At 39.1% G+C, this 22,334-nt stretch overlaps 1 protein-coding gene across 4 annotated transcripts in view; it reads left to right on the forward strand.

Moving 5' to 3' along the window:
• NSD2 (nuclear receptor binding SET domain protein 2) overlaps positions 1–21,853 on the forward strand; it is a 182,829-nt gene extending 160,976 nt beyond the window's left edge. For all 4 annotated transcript variants that reach the window (XM_054030048.1, XM_054030047.1, XM_054030050.1 and 1 more), the window contains exons 18-23: positions 3,394–3,663; positions 3,916–4,032; positions 6,745–6,886; positions 8,831–8,937; positions 13,112–13,316; positions 18,143–21,853. In XM_054030048.1, coding sequence (XP_053886023.1) covers positions 3,394–3,663; positions 3,916–4,032; positions 6,745–6,886; positions 8,831–8,937; positions 13,112–13,316; positions 18,143–18,411 — 1,110 coding nt within the window. In that variant the 3' untranslated portion in view covers positions 18,412–21,853. The remainder of the gene's footprint in view (positions 1–3,393; positions 3,664–3,915; positions 4,033–6,744; positions 6,887–8,830; positions 8,938–13,111; positions 13,317–18,142) is intronic.
• Positions 21,854–22,334: the final 481 nt, after the last annotated feature.

Below are 22,334 nucleotides of genomic sequence, written 5' to 3' on the forward strand. Positions count from 1 at the left end.
AGCAGCAGTGTTTTGTTTAGATTAGATGGGCAATGTGAGATGCGGGAGACCACAGAGGAGAAGGTTGCAGTTGAGGCAAGAGATAACCATGAGGACTTGGAGAAGGATCTTGGTGATCAATTTAAAAGAGCTGACTTTTCAAAATCTTGGAAAGGAGAAAGATGCAGGATTTAAGAAGAGCCATGAAAGTGGGGGAAAGATGAGTCTGACACTGAAGTTACAACCCTGAGTAGCTGAGAAGAAAATGGCAGTGGAGGGAATGAGAAGAGAGCTTAGGAGGAGGAATAAGCCTTTTTTCAACATGCGAAGTTTGAGATGATAACAGGACATCTAGAAAAAGATTGAACACAGGAAGAGGTCACCGGAGAGATGCAGATTTGGGGGAAATGAGCATGTAAATTATGAAGCTGTGGGAGCAGTTGTGCTTGCTCAGAAACAGAATTGAAAGGGTCTGGAATGTTTAAAGTAGGCATCTGAAAACAGAATTGGGGTTGCTAATTAGTAATTGAAGAGATGACACCTGAAAGATTGGATGGAAAGGTAGGAGGAAAAGCAGAAGAGTGTACAGTCACAGAAACCTGGGGAGAGAATGATCATCTCTGAGGAGCAAAGACGGATTAAGGAAATGCACAGAGAAAAGAGGTACTTTATCTCCCTTCTTGTGACCAAGTTTATGATCTTAGTGAAAACAGTAAAGGTAAGTAACACAATGACAGAAGAAAGAAAGGTGACTGTAGCGTTGCGGACTCACCCCTGCGGCGCTTCCTGCTGGTCGTCTTCGGGAATTAGCATGTCAGCCTCCATAGCGCCCCCCTGCAGGCTGGTGATCTGCCTTGCCGCTGGCCCCGTGTCCCTCCCAGGACCCCGGTGCCCCTTTCTCTGGCTGCTGCCCCCTGGCAGTACCCCCACAGTTCTGGGTCTCCCCCTCCCAGGGGAACCCCCACCCACTATCCCTACCACACCTCAGTATCAGGCTACTGCCAGTCATCATCTAGTCCCCGCTCCCTGGGGCAGACTGCAGTGTCAGCTACTCATTACTGGCAAGGTTGGGTTTGGACCTGCTGCCTTTGCCTACCCCTGGGCTGCCCTCTGCAACCCCCAGTACCTATTTGCCTTATGCTAGGCCGCACCCTGGGTCTTTCCAGGATGGAGCTCCCCAGCTCCTCTGCCTTTCCCCAGCCCTGTTCCACTCAGGTACCCTGTCTGTAGCTCCTTGCAGCCAGGCCCTTCTCTCTCTCAACGCAGAGAGAGACTGCTTGGGCTTCTGGCCCACAGCCTCTAATAGGCTGTTACTGCCTTCCCCAATCAGCCCCAGCTTTCCTTCCCAGCCTCAGCCCTCTCCCCAGGCTGGCTTTAACCCTTTCTGGGCCGGAGCGGGTGATCACCCCGCTACAGTGACCAATACGATCCTTAAGGACAAAAATGACAGATCCTGAAGACAAGAACGAGAGATGGCAAACTATATCAAGGAACTCTATAGTGATGATAGGCCTGAAAAACCTCCATTGTAGATGTGAATCAAGTAAGCCTGCCAATAATGCATGATGAAATCATGGCATAAATAAAAAGACTTCTGAATGGAAAAGTGCTAGGTTAGAATGGAATACCGACTGAATTTTTAAAAGCATAGGGGATAAAGGCGTGAAAGTCCTGTCAAGAGGTAATGAAGAATATGTTTGTGACAGGATAATTGCCAGAAGACTTTTTACAACTTCACTGTGTACAAATCCAAAAAAAGACCAACACACTGGATTGTAAAGACTACAGAACAATCAGCCTAGCATCGCTTACTTCTAAAATACTTTTGTGAGTTGTTAAAGACCAAATACAAGGAAAGAATGGTAAGGAAATAAGCGAACAATAATAGTGTCAAATAAGGAAAGAACACAATAAATGCCATTATGAACTTGAAGTTCTTATTAGAAAGATCAGTTGATGGGAAAAATTGTATATGGTGTTTTGACTTCCAAAAAGCATCAGACAGAATCTACAATTACAAATTGCTCAACATATTAAGATCTGTCGGATTGATATGAACACCGAATAATAAAACAATTATACTGGAATCAGAAGGTGATTATAATGGAAGATAAAAAAAATTAAAAATTTAGAACTTGAGAGGAGAAAATGTATAATGTCACTGACTTTAGTCAACATTTATTGTGAGTGTTTGATTAAATTAATCAAAGAAACACAAGAAGGTATTAAGATGAATCGAAAATGGGCGAATAGCATTTGCTGTGCAGATGAACGTGCTTTTTGCTGATTGATGAAGTTAGAGAAGATTATATCTGAATATGGTCTAGAGTTGAATGTGGACAAGACAAAAAAAACTATGGATCCTGGGAAAATGTGCACAATTTCCAGTGAATGACGCAGCTGTACAGCAAGTGAAAAATTATTCCAATTTAGGAATCCTCATTACAGAAGATGAAAGTATGGATTCTGAAGTCAGCACCAGAACAGTAAGACATTCTGGAAGAACAAACATCTGATGAGAAGGGACATAAGTCTGAAGACTGAATTCCCTCTCTTAAAAACTTAGATTTGACCTGTGTTAAATCACAGCTGTGAAACATGGGCATTCAAACAATTGATAATTTAAAAAACTACAATCTTTTGAATTACGGTCTTGTAGAATAATTCTGAAAATATCATGGATAGACTGCATAATCTGTGAAAAGGTACTGGAGATGATTGTAACTGAGCAAATGCTGATCTCATGAAAAGAGAGAGTCTATTAGAAGAGCACATTTTAGGAGGTTTAGTGGTTGATGTATGTTTTATGGGCACTGGAAGGGAATGTTGTGATGGCGGAAGAAACATGAGGCAGAAAAACATGATCTTGGATGGATGATGTGGTATCCTGGGTGTATCAAAAGGACTATTCATTCACAAAGACATTAGCAGAGGATAATACAGAATGTGCTAGCCTGGTTGCAAACCTCCAGAAATGGAGATGCTAACTAAGAAGAAAAACAGTTCCAATGGAGTGAAGAGTGAAATGTGGATTATATGAGGGTGTTTCTAGACAGCACGGTCAAAGAGCTCAGAGGCATTTGAGAAGGGAGAGATGGAGAAGAATTTGGATAAATAAATAGTCAGGAGGGTATAAGAGCATGTTTGAATAGAAGTGTAAGGGAATGGAAGAGAGGGAGTGAGAGAGATCAGTAGCTAGATTGAAATGGGACAAGAGTTAGAGATGGACCAGAGAGATGACTAAGTCCAAGACTGATAATGGAGAGCATGGAATGGGTTGTGAGATGGGGAGGAGAGCTTGTACTGGATAAACTCTCTTATACTTGAATATATATTAACCTATAAATGTTTTCTTTTTTACAAAATCTAATAAGTGTTTTAAAATAATATTTGAACTATTTTTGTTTTATCCAGGTGAACAAACCTTGTGGTAAAGTTCAGATTTATACTGCTGACATTTCTGAGATTCCCAAGTGCAACTGCAAACCCTCAGATGAAAACCCTTGTGGTTTTGATTCTGAGTGTCTAAACCGGATGCTAATGTATGAATGTCATCCACAAGTTTGTCCAGCTGGAGAACGCTGCCAAAATCAGTGCTTTACCAAACGTCATTATCCTGAGACAAAGATAATCAAAACTGATGGCAAAGGGTGGGGTCTGGTCGCTAAGAGGGACATAAAAAAGGTAGGAATCGTGACACTTCTCAGTTCCTGATAATAGGAATTAATATTCCATAATTACTTTGGGGGACATTTTACGTTGCACCTAAAAGAAAAATGTACAAATCTTTATCTCTGAAAGGAATTGATTTGCTCAATAGTGAACATCAAAATAAAAGGAGAACTCTTCATTCCACTCTAATGAAGCATTGGTAGCTTGTGACACTGTTGGTGGGCTTGGTATGTTCTTTACTAGTGACATTCTTCTATCCTTCAGGGAGAGTTTGTGAATGAATATGTTGGTGAACTAATTGATGAAGAGGAGTGTAGGGCAAGAATCAAATATGCCCATGAAAATGACATCACTCACTTCTATATGCTCACTATTGATAAGGTACAGTATTCTACAATTTTTCTTATTTGAATGTAATTATAATTTTAATACACTTTTGATTTTAACTGGCAGGGTAGGTCAGGTTTTTTGGGCTTCTAATCTGAGTTTTCAGCCATTTTGTTTGTTTGTTTGTTTGTTTGTTTGTTTGTTTGTTTGTTTGTTTGTTTGTTTGTTTGTTTGTTTGTTTGTTTGTTTGTTTGTTTGTTTGTTTGTTTGTTTGTTTGTTTGTTTGTTTGTTTGTTTGTTTGTTTGTTTGTTTTTAGGTAGCAGGGATCTGCAGAAAAACACCCAAGAACACCATGCTCTTTTGTAGAAGCTCTTTCCTAGAAATACTGTCTGCATATTGCTCACTTCCAGTCATCTTCACTATACATAGTACAGTTCACTGTGTCTCTGCAGATGCTCTTACTTTGTCCTGTAGGATTTAGTCACTATCAAAGTAGCTCATCACCTAATGAAGATTAAGCTATAACCATCCAGTTACTTGATTCACTAAAGGGATAAAAAACTAACACACCACTACATAGTTTTAAATATCAATACTGGAAATTTGTAATTGACCCTTGATGTAGCCAACAGCCTGAGGTTGTTAGGGTCAGTTTTTCAAAAATATCCATATGTTGGCGTGCCCAAAATGTGCGTGCATGCAGATGTGATAACTGTATGCAAATGACCAGTCAAGCCTGTAACTGGCCATTTGCTGACAAAGTTACTAGATTTACACGCACAGTCAGAATAATTACCCACACGCAGTATAAACTGGCCCTAAATTACAAGGATGAAGTTTTAATAAAGTCATTTAAATACTTTCTTTCCTGATATGCTGCTTTTGAATTAACACCAGAATGCAACAAATTAATACGTAATTTTGCCTCCCAACTCAGTAAAGTACAACTGTCAGGGTTCCCTCCCCACTCTAAACTTTGGGGTACAGATGTGAAAGACACATGAAAGACCTCCTAAGCTTATTTTGACCAGCTTAGGTTAAAAATTTCCCCAAGGCACAAATCCTTTCCTTGTCCTTGGACGGTATTGCTGCCATCACCAAGTGATTTAGACAAAAATTCAGGAAATGGACCATTTGAAGTCCCTATTTCCCCAAAATATCCCCCTAAGCCCCTTCACCCCCTTTCCTGGGGAAGCTTGAGAATAATATACTAACCAGTTGGTTGCAATGTGAGCACAAACCAAACCCCTTGGTTTCTAGGACACTGAAAATCAATCAGGTTCTTAAAAGAAGAACTTTATTATAAAGAAGAAAGTAAAAGAATCATCTCTGCAACATCAGGATGGAAGGTAACTTTACAGGGTAATAAAAGATTTAAAACACAGAGGATTCCCCTCTAGGCTTCACTTCAAAGTTAAAAACAGGAATAAAACTCACTCTTAGCATAGGAAAATTCACAAGCTAAAACCAAAGATAATTTAACACATTTCCTTGCCTTTCTTACAATTTTTGTAATCTTGGATGTCATTTCAGGTATATTTTTAGGAGATGTTTTTTCCTGCCCTGGTCTCTCTCTCTCTCTCTCCATCTGCGGAGGTAACAAACAGAGAGCACACAAAAAAACCTCTCCCTCCTCCAATTTTCCCAAAATTGAAAGTATCTTCTTTCCTTATTGGTCCAACCAGGTTATTTGAGTTTCTTAACCCCTTACAGGTAAAGTGATTTTGTACCTCTAGCCAGGAGGGATTTTGTTACTGCATACATAAAGGTTGTTACCCTTCCCTTTATAGTTAAGACAGCAACATAAAATCTTCATCCGCTGCCCTGCTTCAAAAAATAAAGAACTCTGAATTTATTATTCATGTCTTAAACTATTGTTCTACCTTAAAGATATAATGGTACTGTGTTTTTTGCCTAGGTTTTTGGTGGTTCTGATCTCATAAGATGCCAAAAGACTTACCTAACCATAGAGGATTCTTAAACAGCTCTTCAAGGAGTCATGTTTTCAAAACTATTTTGGGCTACTTTCATTATTTCATTTTTTTTATTGTATGTGGTGTCTTTGGGGCTGTGGAAATTAAAAGAGCACTGGGTGTAAGGATGCAGTTTTGCTTAAAGACAATTTACTAAACCCTTTTTTTGGCTTGGACAAGGATAATTTTTTTAAAGAAGTCTGTGGGGAACTTGAAATGCCTGCAAACAAATGGCGAATTGACAAATACACCTCTACCTCGATATAACGCGGTCCTCGGGAGCCAAAAAATCTTACCGCGTTGTATCGAACTTGCTTTGATCCACGGGAGTGCCCCGCACCCCCCGGAGCACTGCTTTACCGTGTTATATCCGAATTCGTGTTATATCGGGTCGTGTTATATTGGGGTAGAGGTGTACTATTTAATACGGTATTTTCAAAACATAACAGTGTTTCAAACACAGAGTTAAAGGCAAATTGATTAATTTGGTTTTTATTTTTTGAAGCTTTTACCTGTCTAAACCAGCATGCTCACAAGCAAACCTATCCTGCCATGTGACTGTGATAGATGTTGGAAAATGTGAGCAAGATCATGAGTATTGCTTTGGGAGTGTCTCATCCCAGTTTGTGAGACACAACAGTTTTCAGTACAACATGTGACGTTGACATATTTGCAAGCTTTTGGGTGAAAAGAGCATTCATATCCTTAAAAAATTACATGAACACTTTAAAATAACTCATGTAATTTCTTCTGATGAATAAAATTTCATTTTATTACTTTTCTAATTTCCAGGACCGTATTATTGATGCTGGCCCCAAAGGAAACTATTCTCGTTTTATGAATCACAGCTGCCAACCAAATTGTGAGACTCTAAAATGGACAGTGAATGGAGACACTCGTGTAGGCCTGTTTGCTGTGTGTGATATTCCTGCAGGTTTGTATGTTTGTGTTTTAATACATGAAGTTTAAACCTACTGCTACATAAATCTTTGTTGAATTTCTGTCAAATGAGACTTGATGTGAGACAGTTATGGTTTGATTTAACTGATTAAATTCAACACAAGTGTTCTTCAGGGAGCTCAGTTTGTTTTCTCTTCTTAGAGAAGAGAATGTGGATTCATGCATTTCCTTTAATAAGCTCATCCTTATTATTGAGCCTTAGACAAGCCTAGAAAAGGATGCTATTTATTATTATTGCTTATGTGTATCATGGTAGCTCCTACAGACCCCATTTAGTATTGGGGTCCCATTGTGGTTTGCTCTTTTACCAATACGTAGCAAAAGATGGTCCTTGTCTTAAATAGGATTTCGTTCTTTGAGATAAGATTTAGCATGTGCGTGTAACAATCAGAGTGGGGAAGGGAGGATGTAGCAAACAGTAATAAAAACATGTTTATATAGGCCAGCTGTGGGCACACCTAGATGGTTTCATATCCGTTTATATAAAATGTATCATTGAATAAGATAAATATTAGAAGTCTGTACTGGACATCTACCTAGTCATGATCAATGTTTGTGAACTATATAGAGGAAAAAATAAGATAGATGATCAGAGACCAGACATTAAGGGGGAGTGTGACGGGTTGGATCACAGAAACCCCCTTGGGAGCTGCCACCCAATGTGCAAAGACTACCCCTGCTTCTGTTTTCCCTGCCAGCTCAGGACTTCAGCACCCTGTCTTGCTGAGCCAGACACTCCCGTCTGGCTCCAGACACAGACCCAGGGTCTGAATCACTTGTCCCAAAGCTGCAAGTTTACCTGAAAACAGCTCGCAGTAGCGTGCTTGTCTTTAGCACTCAGATGCCCAACTCCCAATGGGGTCTAAACCCAGATAAATCCGTTTTACCCTGCATAAAGTTTATGCAGGGCAAACTCATAAATTGTTCGCCCTCTATAACACTGATAGAGAGAGATGCACAGTTGTTTGCTCCCCCAGGTATTAATACATACTCTGAGTAAATTACTAAATAAAAAGTGATTTTATTAAATACAGACAGTAGGATTTAAGTGGTTCAAAGTAGTAACAGACAGAACAAAGTAAGTTACCAAGCAAAATAAAATAAAATGCGCAAATCTATGCCTAATCAAACTAAATACAGATAATCTCACCCTCAGAGATGTTTCAGTAAGTTTTTCTCAGACTGGACATCTTCCAGGCCTGGGCACAATTCTTTCCCCTGGTACAGCTCTTGTTGCAGCTCAGGTGGTAGCTAGGGGATTCTTCATGATGGCTTTTCCCCCTCTCTGTTCTCTTCCCCCCTTTATATATCTTTTGCATAAGGCGGGAACTCTTTGTCTCTCTGGGTTTCCACCCCCACCTCACTGGAAAAGCACCAGGTTAAAGATGGATTCCAGTTCAGGTGACATGATCACATGTCACTGCAAGACTTCATTACTCACTTGCCAGCACACACATATACAGGAAGACTCACAGGTAAATACAGTCATCTGCAGACAATGGGATTCATCAAGATTCCAAACCATCATTAATGGTCCACACTTTACACAATTACAATAGGCCCTCAGAGTTACATTTTATGTTTCTAGTTTTAGATACAAGAGTGGTACATTTATACAAATCAGATGATCATACTCAGTAGATTATAAGCTTTGTAATGATACCTTACAAGAGACCTTTTGCATGAGGCATATCCCAGTTACTTACATTCACTTATTACCGTATTTTCTCTAAAACTATCTCATTTACATTATATTGACTTATTATCAAGTTTTTATAAAACCATATAGACTGCACAACGTCACAGGGAGAAGCAGAGTAGAACATTTACTTGTGGATTAACTGTTGATGTATTTTGTTATCCTGTATTTCACATTTATTAAAGGGAAATGATAAACAGTCTCTTATCTTTTGTTCAGGGAAAGAGCTGACTTTTAACTACAACCTTGACTGTCTGGGCAATGAAAAAACTGTCTGTAAATGTGGTGCCCCAAACTGCAGTGGATTTCTTGGGGATAGACCAAAGGTATGTAAAGTGTAGTCTGAATTTAAAAGTATCATCCTTCAAAACTAAAATTAAGTTAAAAATATTGTAAGTATTCAAAAATGTATGTGGGAGTTGGAGGGGAGTTGTATGAAAACTTTAGCAAATAAAGTAACATCCTCTAAAAACTATCAGACGTCTACTCCTGAGATCCTTAGCAAGTGCTATGGAAGGAAATGGTACCATATATCCCTTCCCCTTTTAGAGGGGGGTGTACATGTACATACATTATGCTGTCCACTTCCTTCATGGGAAGGTGTGAACATTATGTTGCCATCCAATTTTTCCATGCAGAGGTTCAGTGGGACTGGTGAGGTTTCTGCTGCTGCTTGCCTCCCCTTTGTAGGGTGCTGAAGATATACCCCTACCAGGGAAAGACTAAAGATTTTGCCATTGGATAAGAGAATCTCTCCCTCTGTCATCTCTTTTTCTCCCTACAAATCCTAAAAAATGTGGCACGAGGACTGATTTCCTGAGGGAGTTTCCTCAAAACTTTCTAAGCACCCTGAAATTTTATCAGGAGACATCCTCTTGGTAAAACTTAACATCTCTCTGTGGAGAAAAGCTGAGTTGGCTCAGCTGTTAGGGGAGAGGCATTGGTAGACCAGCTGTCGTTAGATCCTGAAATCAAGTGAAAAACATAGGTAGGAGGAGGCACAGCGAATAGCCTTCCACTGTTGCATGTCTCCTTTAGTGTGTGGCAGAAAGGAAAGTATGTTAGAAGCAGTCAGAAATTGAGCTAAGAGCTCAGGCTACTGGTGATTGAACTGGCAAGAGCACAGTGAGTGGGGGGAAAAGAATATTGTGACTTTTTTTTCTTTTTTTAAAATCACTGCAACATGTTTCCCACGTCAGTTTCACATTTTGAAATTTATTTTCATAAAGCAAAAACAAGAGACTTTCTTTCTTAAAATGAAGAACAGGAGTACTTGTGGCACCTTAGAGACTAACAAATTTATTAGAGCATAAGCTTTCGTGGGCTGTAGTCCACGAAAGCTTATGCTTTAATAAATTAGTTAGTCTCTAAGGTGCCACAAATACTCCTGTTCTTCTGTTTGCGGATACAGACTAACACGGCTGCTACCCTGAAACCTTTCTTAAAATGAAAACTTAGGTCTCCAATAGTTGCTTGGCCCCTTTTTAAAGTCCACCATAGCCCAACAGGTCATTCTGACACTATAGTTTACCAGTACTTCCTCCTCTGAAAATTATAGTTTTAGTTTATAGTGCATTAGATTTCTCAAAGTTCTTTCGATTAAAGCCCATCTGAACCTTTTGAAACCAGCAGTTTTGAAGTATTTGAAATATAACTGACATCTGTGTTTTTCCTGTACTATATAGAGGAATGGCCTCTTAATCACCTCAGATTTGGTCAAAAATTGTAATCTGGGCACAGGCCACGTGCAAAAATGAAGTGAAAATAACCTGTATTGCGGTTTTTAGGGGAAATGGCAGAGGAAGGGAAAATCAAGCTCCTAAAGGACAGAAAGTTTCAACCTTAACTATGGAGAAGCTATCTGATATTTGTCCTTGATACTGCTCAATGCTAGACGCTTAAGAGGGAGGATGTAAAACCTCCACAATGCCCCTAATTATACCTTTTTAGAAGGGTTTTTTCAGTCCAGCCTTGTGATCAGCTCACACACAGAACCCTGCAGAAATTAAACATCCAGGTCAGTTTTAGCAAGCTTTCTGGTTTGCTTGGTAAGGTGGGCTTATTTGAACGTGTTTTAATGCGGCCAAATGTGAGGTTATATGTACAGCCAGGATCAAAATATGTACCATATATACTGGATCATAAGCCGGTTCATTTATAAGCCAGCCTCCCCGCCCAAAAGATGGATAAGTAAAAATGGAAAATTTTTATAACCCGTTCATAAGCCGACCCTATAATTCAGGGGTCAGCAAACTTTGGCTCCCGGGCCATCAAGATAAGCCGCTTGGGGGCTGAGATGGTCTGTTTACCTCAAGCATCCGCAGGCACAGAGGTAAACCTAAGTAAACAAAGTGTCCCGGCGCACCAGCTGCTTACCCTGACAGGCTGGGACAGCAACTGGTGGGGAAATTTTTTTTGGGGGGGTGGGGGGGGGAGAAGCTGGGAGTCAGTGAGTAACCCCTGTGACCACCCCCCACGACCTCACCCCTAGCTTGGGACCCCCACACTCTCCCCATCCCATCCCTTCCCACCTTATCTGGGGAGGGCCTGGGGAGGATGTCGCTGACCTGGCTGGAACTGCTCCGGCAGGCTGGGCATCGCAGCCACAGCCTGCTCTGGCGGGCCAGACGGGGTGGCACGGCCGCAGCATGTTCCAGCGGGCTGGACCGGGTGGCACGGCCACAGCGTGCTCCGGCAGACCGGGTGGCACAGTCACAGCCTGCTCTGTGGGGCGGGGCCGAGCGGCACGGCTGCAGCCTGCAACATAGGTAGGAGGCCGAGCCGCACGGCTGCAGCCTGCCTGCTCGGAGCTGCAGCTGCTTCGGAGGCTGGGGGGAGAGCAGCGTGGCCAGAAGCGGAGAGACTCTAGCCCTGCCTCTTCCCTTCTTGCTCTGCTGCCTCTCCTTGCTCCCTCTGTTAGGGGGACAGAGAGGCTGTGTCCCGCGTCTCCCTCTCTATACCCATTCATACTCCGACCCCCTTCTCTGGTGCTTCCCTTTTTTACTAAAAAAAATTCGGCTTATGAACAAGTATATACAGTAAGTCACTCGTGGGAGATAACCATCTGAACATGGGCTCTCAGTGTGATGATGTGACTGAACACAAATTTGATCCTTGAATGTATAATCTGGGGAATACCCAGTAGAATTTCAGTATTACCTCTGTGTACAGCATCAGTGAGACCATGGAATAATGTGTCAATTTCTGATGTCCTCTCTTCAAAAACACTTTGTTAAAACTGGAAGAGGATCAGGAAAGAACTATAAGAATGATTTGAGGTCTGGAAAACCTACTCTACAGTGAGAGACTAAAATAAGTTTGGTCTATTTAGTTTATCAAAGAGAAGATTTATAGGCAACTTGATCATAGTCTGAGTGGAGACGAATTCTAATAGTAGAGGAGTCTAAGTTAAAGGCACAACAAGATTCAGTGGCTGGAAGTTGAAGTTACATACATTCAGACTAGAAATAAGGCACAAATTTTTAACTGTGATAATAATAAACCATTGGAACAACACATCTTGGAATGTGGTGGATTACTATCTCTTGAAGTCTTTAGATCGAGATTGGATGTCTTTTTAAAAGATATATGGTCTAACTCAACCAGATGTTAATGGGCTTGATGCAGGAATTACTGGATGAGGTTCCATGACGTAGATTTAGCAGATCAGATTATAAAATTGACCATTTTTGCTTTAAAATCTGAGGCTGTTATAACTTTTTTTTATAGCTAGCATAACTGCAGATGTTCTCCTTAATTCAAGAGACTGTTTAAAAATATTTTTATGCAACATACAATTAGTTGGCAAACTCACGGGCTAGGTTTCTAGGCTATTGCATCAAATATATAAGAAAGTTTAGAATTTTTTAAATCCATTTTATTTTTCTTGCCTTTTTAATATAGAGTGCTCCTCTTTATTTTTATAATGTGGAAAGGATTATGTAGGAGCAGCCACTTAGTTTCTTGATATCATTTATTTTATATGCTGCCACTCTTTTGCTTTCTAAAATATAGTTCTAACATTTTTTCTATGTATTCTTTTGGTACTGTTAGAAAAACTTGACGGCCCCAGAGACTGAAGTCCAAACATGCACACATGGGTGGCAGTAAGGCAGGCTTCTTCACAATGTCCTGCTAATGTGTTGTCTCAGCTTTGACTTTGCAAGGATATCATCTGGGGATAAGAGGGTATCCCAGGGCCCTGTAGTGAATCAAACTTTGGCCTCCCTGCTGTCACTGCCCATTAGGAAGTCAGTTAATGCCAACATATGGGAACTGGGAGCCCAAACTGTCTTAATCTCTTCTAGCACAAAGCCGTGCATGCTGCAATCATCCTTCTTTCCCTTTTCTGGCCCTTTCTAGTATTGCAACTTAATTTTTTAGAGATACAGTGACCAGATCTGTTTACCTTTTTAAAATGTTTCTTTCTGAGTTATGGAACGTTGTTTGTTTGTTTTTCTTCAAAATTGGAATCTAAAAACTTGTAATTTCCTTCTTTAGAATTCTTCCACTAATTCTTCAGAGGAAAAAGGCAAAAAGACCAAAAAAAGAACTCGGAGACGTAAAACAAAAAGTGAGGGAAAGAAAGAGTCTGAAGATGACTGTTTCCGTTGTGGGGATGGAGGTCAACTTGTATTGTGTGACAGGAAATCTTGTACTAAGGCATACCATCTCTCCTGTCTTGACTTGGTGAAACGTCCTTTTGGTGAGTAAAGCATTTGTGAAAGGGTGGGAAAGGAAGGAAGCTATATATAATAAACTAATGTATTGAAATATATCTCGTACAGGGCTTGCAAAAATATTCATTTATACATTGCATCTTTTCAAGACTTCCCTGTTTTGAAATCAAGGACTTTTTGTTGTTATAGTGAGTGCTATATTTGTAAATGGGATAGGAGTCCTTGAAGATGAAGATCTAGTAGTACTCTCTCATGCCTTTCTGGGAAAATGACATTTAGTTTAAGGAACCCAGGCAGTGGCGCTCACGTCACTCAGTTAGTCCAGGGTTCTGCTGTCACATAGAAAGTGAAATCATCCTCAGAAGAACTCATGAACTCAGATAGGAAAATACCTTGAACTCAGTAGATCTGCTGTGTGCACTCATTGTTTCTAAGTTGATGTTCCAGCTTACGCTGCCAGGGGAATTGAATCCAAGGTTGAACAGCTCTGGGAGGATGGCTTAGCATGATCCTGCTCAACACAGTCTATTATGCAGGATGACATGTGAAGTTCATGTACATCTAGCTGTTCTTAGGCCCTTGAATCCCTCTGGCTGCTCATTCCCATCTTGACAGGTCAATTCCAGGAATTGGATGTTTAATCCTTCAGATCAGGTGGATAAAAATCAATAATTTAAAAAAAATTAAAAAGACAATTTTTTAAATTTACATTGGATTTTTTTATTTGGTCATTTAAATTATAATTTTTTCTTTTTTAAAATAAGCATGTTTGAAATGAAATCTGAATTTAATACGAATTATGTTAACTTTTTATAATCTCTTAAAACATTTAAATAAAAAATAAATATGCTGAATCCATGACCCTCTTTCAAAAGCTTTGAGTTAAAACCTGCTTTTCTACATAAAAAGAATCCTGGGAGGGCAGGAATCTAACTGTTGAAGTCAGGCTGACTTACTGTGCCATATTTATAAAGCTTAAGTAATTTAGGGGACTTCCATTTTCATGAGAGTAGGAACTTATGTTCCAGTTATTTTCACTTAGGCATGTTTGAACATTTTCCCAGGCTGACCTGAAATAATTAGCTTAATTCACTAACTACAGTTAATCACTCTATTTAGTAAATCATTTAGTTGTAAATGTGAAATGTATTTTGGACACACAAACTTCTCTTATCAAAACATTTAAGGTTGTTTTGTTTAATAGAATAAATTATATATGCTGTTTTATATGTTCAATTGAATTCCAGTTACTGTCATAATGCAAATTATGAGCAAAAAGTTAATTATCTAGTAAACAAACAACATATCATTTACCATTTTCTAACATAATAAAAATGTACAATTAATAGGAATTTGAAAATATTAAGCTGTATAATTGCTTCTAGTTAGTGTACCCTCTTAGGCCTGGTCTACACTATGGGGTTAGGTCGAATTTAGCCACGTTAGGTCGATTTAAAAATGAATGCATCCACACAACCAACCCCTTTCCATCGACCTAAAGGGCTCTTAAAATCAACTTCTGTATTCCTCCCTGGCGAGGGGAGTAGCGCTAACATCGATTTTTGCTGTGTCGAATTTGGGGTAGTGTGGACGCAAATCGACAGTATTGGCCTCCGGGAGCTATCCCAGAGTGCTCCATTGTGACCTTTCTGGACAGCACTTTGAACTCCGATGCACTAGCCAGGTACACAGGAAAAGCCCCGGGAACTTTTGAATTTAATTTCCTGTTTGGGCAGCGTGGTGAACTCAGCAGCGCAGGTTACCATGCAGTCCCCCCAGAATCATAGAGCGTAGAATGTTACTACACTCCTCCTATCATCTGCGTCCCTGAGGTTATTGCAGATTAGAAGGCAAAAAAAACCGCACTCGCGATGACATGTTTTCTGAGCTCATGCAGTCCTCCCACACTGATAGGGCACAGCTTAATGCATGGAGGCATTCAGTGGCTTTGGCCAGGAAAGAATTAAGTGAGCGCGAAGAGCAGAGCCAGGACGCGATGCTGAGGCTAATGGGGGAGCAAACGGACATGATGAAGCATCTGTTGGAGCTGCAGGAAAGCCAACAAGAGCACAGACCCCCGCTGCATCCACTGTATAACCACCTACCCTCCTCCCCATGTTCCATAGCCTCCTCACCCAGACACCCAAGAACACAGGTGGGGGGAGGCTCCAGGTACCCAGCCACGCCACTCCACTCCAGAGGATGGCCCAAGCAACAGAAGGCTGTCATTCAAACAGTTTGATTTTTTTAGTGTGGCTACAATAAGCAATGTGGCCTTGTCCCTCCCTCCTCCCACACCCCACCCGGGCTACCTTGTCCGTTATCTCGCAGTTTTTTTAATTAATAAAAAAAAGAATGCATGGTTTCAAAACAATAGTTACTTTATTTCGAAGGTGGGAGGGTGGTTGGCTTACAGGGAATTAAAATCAACAAAGGGGGCAGGTTTGCATCAAGGAGAAACACACACAACAGTCACACCAAAGCCTGGCCAGTCATGAAACTGGTTTTCAAAGCCTCTCTGATGCGCAGCGCACCTTTCTGTGCTCTTCTAATCGCCCTGATGTCTGGCGCAAAACGATAGTCTGCCATTACTTTCACGGAGGGAGGGGTGACTGATGACATGTGCCCAAAACCACCCACGACAATGTTTTTGCCCCATCAGCCATTGGGAGCTCAACCCAGAATTCCAATGGGCAGTGGAGACTGCAGGAACTGTGGGATAGCTTCCCACAGTGCACTGCTCTGTGAGCCGATACTAGCCATGGTAGTGAGGATGCACTCCGCCGACTTAATGCAGACATATGCAATCGACTGTATAAAATCGATTTCTAAAAATCGACTTCTATAAAAATCGACCTTATTTCGTGGTGTAGACATACCCTTAGCTAGCAAAAAATATGTACTTATATCTAGTGTAAAGGTTCTATTTAGTTATAAAGCAACATGTTTTAATGGTTATATCAACAAATGAGAATGCACCTTTCTTTAGAAAATAACTGAAGTACAAATGGAAAAGTTGAATAAAGTCAATTATTTAAATTGAGGCTTTCCACCTGGTGATTTAAACAGCAGATTTAAATCACCTTGATTTAAATCAATCCACCATACTTAGGACAGTTGGTTCCAGAAGACAATGCTGACATAGCCACTCCTGGAAGATGATCACTTTCCTTGTGGATGGTAAAAACCTTGCACATTGGTAAAAACCTTGCACAATGAACACTGATCAAGAGTGTGCCCCTCCTGTGCCTGACCGTCTTGGCTGTTATGGATATGGTGCTATCTAAGGGGGGCATGGAATAGGAATGAACATAGGACTGGAAAGGATCTCCTGTGTCCTTTATAAATTTAACAAGCTCCATCTGAAAACTAGTTAGAAGCTGTTTCTGCAGTCTTCCAATAGGAGTAGTGGGGCAAAGTCACCCCTCTGATGGTAAGAAACTTTAATTACCATCTAAATTTATGGCCAGTTTATAGCCATTTGCTTTTGGTTCAGTACTGTCCTTTAGCTTAAATAGCTCTTATCCCCTCCTGCGCTTTAACACCGTGATGTATTTATAGAGTGCAATCCTATCCCCTGGCAGCCAAGGCTAAACAGCCAAGCTTTTTCTTTCACCTCTTGTAAAACTCTCCATTCCTCTGATCATCCTTCTAGCTTTTCTCTGCACCTATTCCGGTGTGAATGAATCTTTCCTGGACGTGGGTGAGCAGAATTGTACCCAGAATTCCAGATGAGATCTTACCAGTGCTTTGTTCAGTAGCATTAATACCGCCCTATTTCTACTGAAAATAATTCACCTCATACATCCTAGAAACATATTTGCCTATTTTCTGGCCACATCATGTTGGTGGCTCATGATCATCCTGTGATTGATCAGTACACCCAGGACTTTTTCCTCTTCTGTTATTTCCAACTGATTAGCTCCCAGCTTATAGCAGAAATTCTTATTAGTCCCTAAATGCATGACTCTGAGAGAAGTTCTAAACTTTCATGAAAGGGAGCAGATAGGGATAGCAGTGGATGCTGCTGAATCTTGCTTGTTGCCTACTATGGTTAAAAATGACTGAATGGTGGTTGGAGCTGTATCACATAATATCCTGAAGTAGAGTGCTGAGGTCATAGGGTGTCTACAAATCCCCACAGGACACTGCAACTTGGATAGTTTCAGTGATATCTACATCACCTGCAATGAAGATCCATGTAGATAATGCTCAAAGAAGAATTAATTTTCCCTGCATTTAACTCTGCACCACTTGTTTATTTTTGTTTTTGGCAGTCAGAAACTTCAGAAAAGGGAAAAGATAGATGTGCACACCAAAATGTGACACAAAAGTAGATTTAGAGATGTCTGTCAGTTCTGTGCTGTAACTTCTGGGATGGATAGAGGTTTCCAGAAACCACAAATTAACCAAAGCAAAAGAGCAACAGCATGGAGTTCACTGAATTTATTTGATTTCCACATGAACAGAAGTTCTCATTAAAAGGCAGAAAGTTTTACTATACTGGATTGGAACTCAGAAGATATTGCAAGTAACCCCCGGAATAATTTATACTGATTTGACTCTGGTGCTCTTTAAGTAAAATGTGATCAAGTGTGCTATTCAATACAGTCTGCTGAGCTTAACTAAAAGTCCTCTACTATTTTGCTTTTAACAAGAGTACTTAGTAACAACAGTTAAAATCTTCAGTTATATTTTTTATAACTATCCACTTTTTTAAAGCAAAGTTAGTATTTATCATGCAGACATTAAAACACTAAATTCATACTTTGCTTTTTTGCAACATGAAGTTTATTCTCCTGTTAACAAAGAAAATCTCAATTTATCTAATGTTCTTCATCTTTAATTACAGGAAAGTGGGAGTGTCCTTGGCACCACTGTGATGTTTGTGGCAAGCCTTCTGTTTCTTTTTGCCACATCTGCCCAAATTCTTTCTGCAAGGAACATGAAGATGGGACAGTACTAAATTCTACATTAGATGGACAGTTATGCTGCTCTGAACATGTTCTTGGGGTAGATTCTGTTGAAAATCAGAAGACTGAGAAACCCCCCCAAAAATTGACCAAGTTGAAGCCTAAGAGAAAGCGAAGAAACAGATGGATGAGAGCTGAATGCAAATAATAATGAACTGCAGTTTCTACTGCCAACACTATCTTGTAGATAAGTTGTGAATAGGGCCAGGGAAGGACACAATTTTACATATATCCTGTAAAGGTTACATTTGGGTGAAAAGCATTTTTTAATCCACTGAGCCAACCACAGCAGTCTTCTGCTGCATCTGCACTGATAACGAACTATGGCATACATAGTTCAGAAATTTTTTCAGGACAAACCAAACTTATTACTCAGCATTACAGTTACACTTGAATTTTACAAATGTAAAAGGTTCCCTCCAATGTTTTTCCGTTTGGAGGTAAATTAAAATCAAGGTAGGCATATAAACATAGTTCTTGAGATAGTATTTGCCATCCAACAGATGTTTAAAATAGTGTATCCTTGAAAGATGTTATTAGTTCTCAAGTTATTTTAAATAAGAAATGGCTTGGTATGCAGTCCAAATGAGATCTGCTTGCTTTGTATTCATTGTGGAGGAAGAGCTTGAGTGCCATGCACAACCCAGGTGCATATCTCAGTATAACCACAGACTTTACAATTTGTTCTTGCTCTTACAAAATGGCTGTCTAATTGTTCTTAAATAAAAAATAATTGGTTTTAAATATCCTTCCACCAAGAAATACAGTGCATGGTGGAAAGAAGCACACTGTACTAGCAAGGGGAAACCTTGCAAGAGAATTTTTTTTCTATGCTCTTTTTTCCTCCCCCCTATTTAATTTCAGCTAAATAGAAATACACTTGATCTTGCAGCACTATACAAAGTCCAGACTTAAATGATATTGTCTTGCAATCAAGTCCCAATATTTAGGATATTTGTTTTTTAATTTTAAAAAATCTGTTTTTTTCCGCAAATTCGGTGGCCTTTTTTTGTTCAGAGGCAAGCATTTCTCCGCAGTTTGCAGTCCAAACATTGCATCATGTTAGTGCAAAAAAACAAAATATGAAACTGAATAGTCAATTTAATGAAAAAGCCAGAAGAAATTATTTAAAAGTAAAATAGATTTTAAACTAACACAAATGACATAACTAAATATAAAATGTAACTTGATTATGTCCCTTTTTCAACAGCTTTTATGAAAAATGACTACTTGACTCAGGGCATACTACTTGAAGTCATTCCTTACTGGCTTAGGAGTTCACCACCTGGCTTTTTACCACCACTCCATTATTTCAGCAAAGCTGTTTCAATTTTTTGACTCCCATAAGCTTTTCAAAATTACAGTATACATGCATACAATATTTAGGCTAAATGGAAATAATTATAGAATTAGGGGGAAAAGGTAAATAAAAATATCTGAAATTTTACCTACTATTCGATGCTATTTTTGTATAATTGCAATATGGTTAGGCAACGTTACAAACAAGTTTTGACTTGTGCAATCATAACTCAGCCCACATAAATGCAATGTACACTCTTATGCCCATTTAATAATTTTGATATGTTCTAGCTTAGTTTGCCTTTAATAGTGCGGAACCTCTGTGTAGCTCCTCTTTAATGAAGCATAGCTATATCATAAAAATGTATATTTTTTCAAAATATTTTTTCAGGGCTTGATTGCAGATCTAGCTTTAATTATTGGACTCTACAGCTGTTCCCCGTATATGAAAACTTTGTGACTGTCATTTTATTAGAAAATTTTAATTGAAACAATTCTAAAATGTATCTTTACCCCATGGTGAAATCTGAAATCTTTTTATTTTTGTTTTGTAACTGAGCAACTGCTTTGCTCTTTTTGTTTTGTTGTTTTATCAAAATTTATAAACACTGTTGGAAGGTTAATTCTTCCTTTTTCAACTAATCCTTTGCTTGAAGTAACACATTTCAATGTAGGGAAAAGTGTTACATTAGTGGTTATGAGATTTTTACTTCACTTTTAGCAAATCAATATACAAAGACTTGCACATGATGTAAAAATTGAAGGTTTCTCAAATGTGTTTGTGGGGAATGTTCTTTCTTCAGAGGTCCTTTCTTATACTGCCAAGGCTGAAGCATAGACAGGTACCTAAACTGAAAACCAAAAAGGTATGCTGTATATTCTTTCAGAATGGGGAAGGGAAGTTAGATATATTTTGAAGGGAGGGAAGGGGGAGGAGAGGGGAGGGAGCAAAAGCAAAAATGAAGGAATTTGGTGTAATAAGAATGAATATTTCAATATTTGTTTCTTTGGATAAAATAACCTCTGAGGAAAGGTTTATAAGAATACTTTTTTAATAAGTTATTATAAAACTTACCTTGAATTCTAGTGCTTTAAATTTTTTATATTGTTCATAGGTTTGTAGCTTTGTATCACCTCATTGCTGTACTAGTTCCAGTGTGTTGGAATAGTTGTGGAGATATCCCCATCACAGAAACCACCATCACCACTGGTATTAATTGGCACCATTGCAGAAACCAAAAACCGAATGATTGTGGAATCTGCCAATTTACCTTCTTGGTCAGGTTCTGAAGCACATTAGTGCAGCAGCATGCACTACTACCATTCATGCTGTGCTTGTCTGTGGATAAATAAAGACTTCAGTCTCCATGGCTGTCACTTCCAACACTTTTTCAAAATTTAGAGAGTGATTTCCTGCTGTCTGTGGTTTACTCTTTCTACTTTCTTCCCAATCCTAAATTATTTGGGCCAATAGATACTTGCATCCCTGAGAAGAATAAACTCTAGGGCTTGCACTTCTAGATGTTTACTTTAAGTTAGTTAAATTAGTTAATTATTGAAAATCCTATTCCTTGTATTGATTACTTACTTTTGAAATTGATACTGTTTACAAATATGGGTCAAATTCTCCCCTGATTCATATCCCATTCAACCTTACTGAGCTCAGCAGGATTGCTTTGAATGTAGCTCAGGGTATAATTTAGTCTGTGGTTCAGTAAGATATTTTAAACATCTTTTTTTCATTAATACTGTCTATACCTTATGTCTTAAAAAACAGACCATCTCCTGTAAAGGGACACAAGAACCTTTAGTAGCCAACATCTACAAAGATTGGGCATCCAATTGTAAAGTCATCTAAATACCAATTGCAACATAAGCATGTCATGAAATTATATCAAAATGTTTACATTTCATCTCAGCCATTGAGGTATAAGAGCTGATTTTTTTCAGTAAATTCTGCTACACTAAGTTGGTATACAATAGGCCAATTAAAATAGGTTGTTGCCTCCTGATCAAATGAGACACAGTATAGAAGTATGGTTCCAGTTAAAACATATCACAAGTATTTTTATACAGTCTGGAAAATATAATCAATTAAATTGAATTGCGGGTTTGTTCTGTAGTTTGCATTCATGGTAAGTTTTTAGGGGCTTTTATTTTAAATATTTTAAATACTGGAATTACTTTGGAGAAGTATTAATGGAAATATTCTATATTGCTAGTCATTATTCCTTGACAGCCTTTTGAGAAATTTCAGTGTCTTATTAAATATTAAAGTTCATTCCTAGTTATCTTCTTATTGAAATTGCCAGTTCTTGTTTGAAAAAGTGAATATAATGCAGACTCTAGTCTTACCGTAATCTTTTAGAAAACAATGAAATGGTGTATATTGTGGAAATACATGAGTGTATTGCTGTATCAGTAAGGCTTGAAAGGACTGTGGCTTCATAATGAAAATTTATGCTTCACGGTTTTTTGAAAAGGTTGACTGGAATTAGCACCATTTTAAGCTTTTATCTAGGTATTACCGGTTGTGCTTTAGACTTCACTGTTATGTCTTTCCGTTTGTTATAGGCAGAGCTGGTAGTTCAGCCGAACACTTCCCATTATAAGGAGTAATTATAACTTTGCAAAACTTTAATCATTTGGGCTGACATTTTCCATGCCAGGTGACTGTCAGGCTAATCTTTATATTTATTTTTTTTTTTCTTATTTTTTTCAAGTTCCAGCAGAAATGGTCAGCTGTTCCCAAGAACAAGATTAGGAAAAAAT

The sequence above is a fragment of the Malaclemys terrapin genome, chromosome 5 (assembly GCF_027887155.1).
Source record: "Malaclemys terrapin pileata isolate rMalTer1 chromosome 5, rMalTer1.hap1, whole genome shotgun sequence".
Lineage (NCBI taxonomy): Eukaryota > Metazoa > Chordata > Testudines > Emydidae > Malaclemys > Malaclemys terrapin.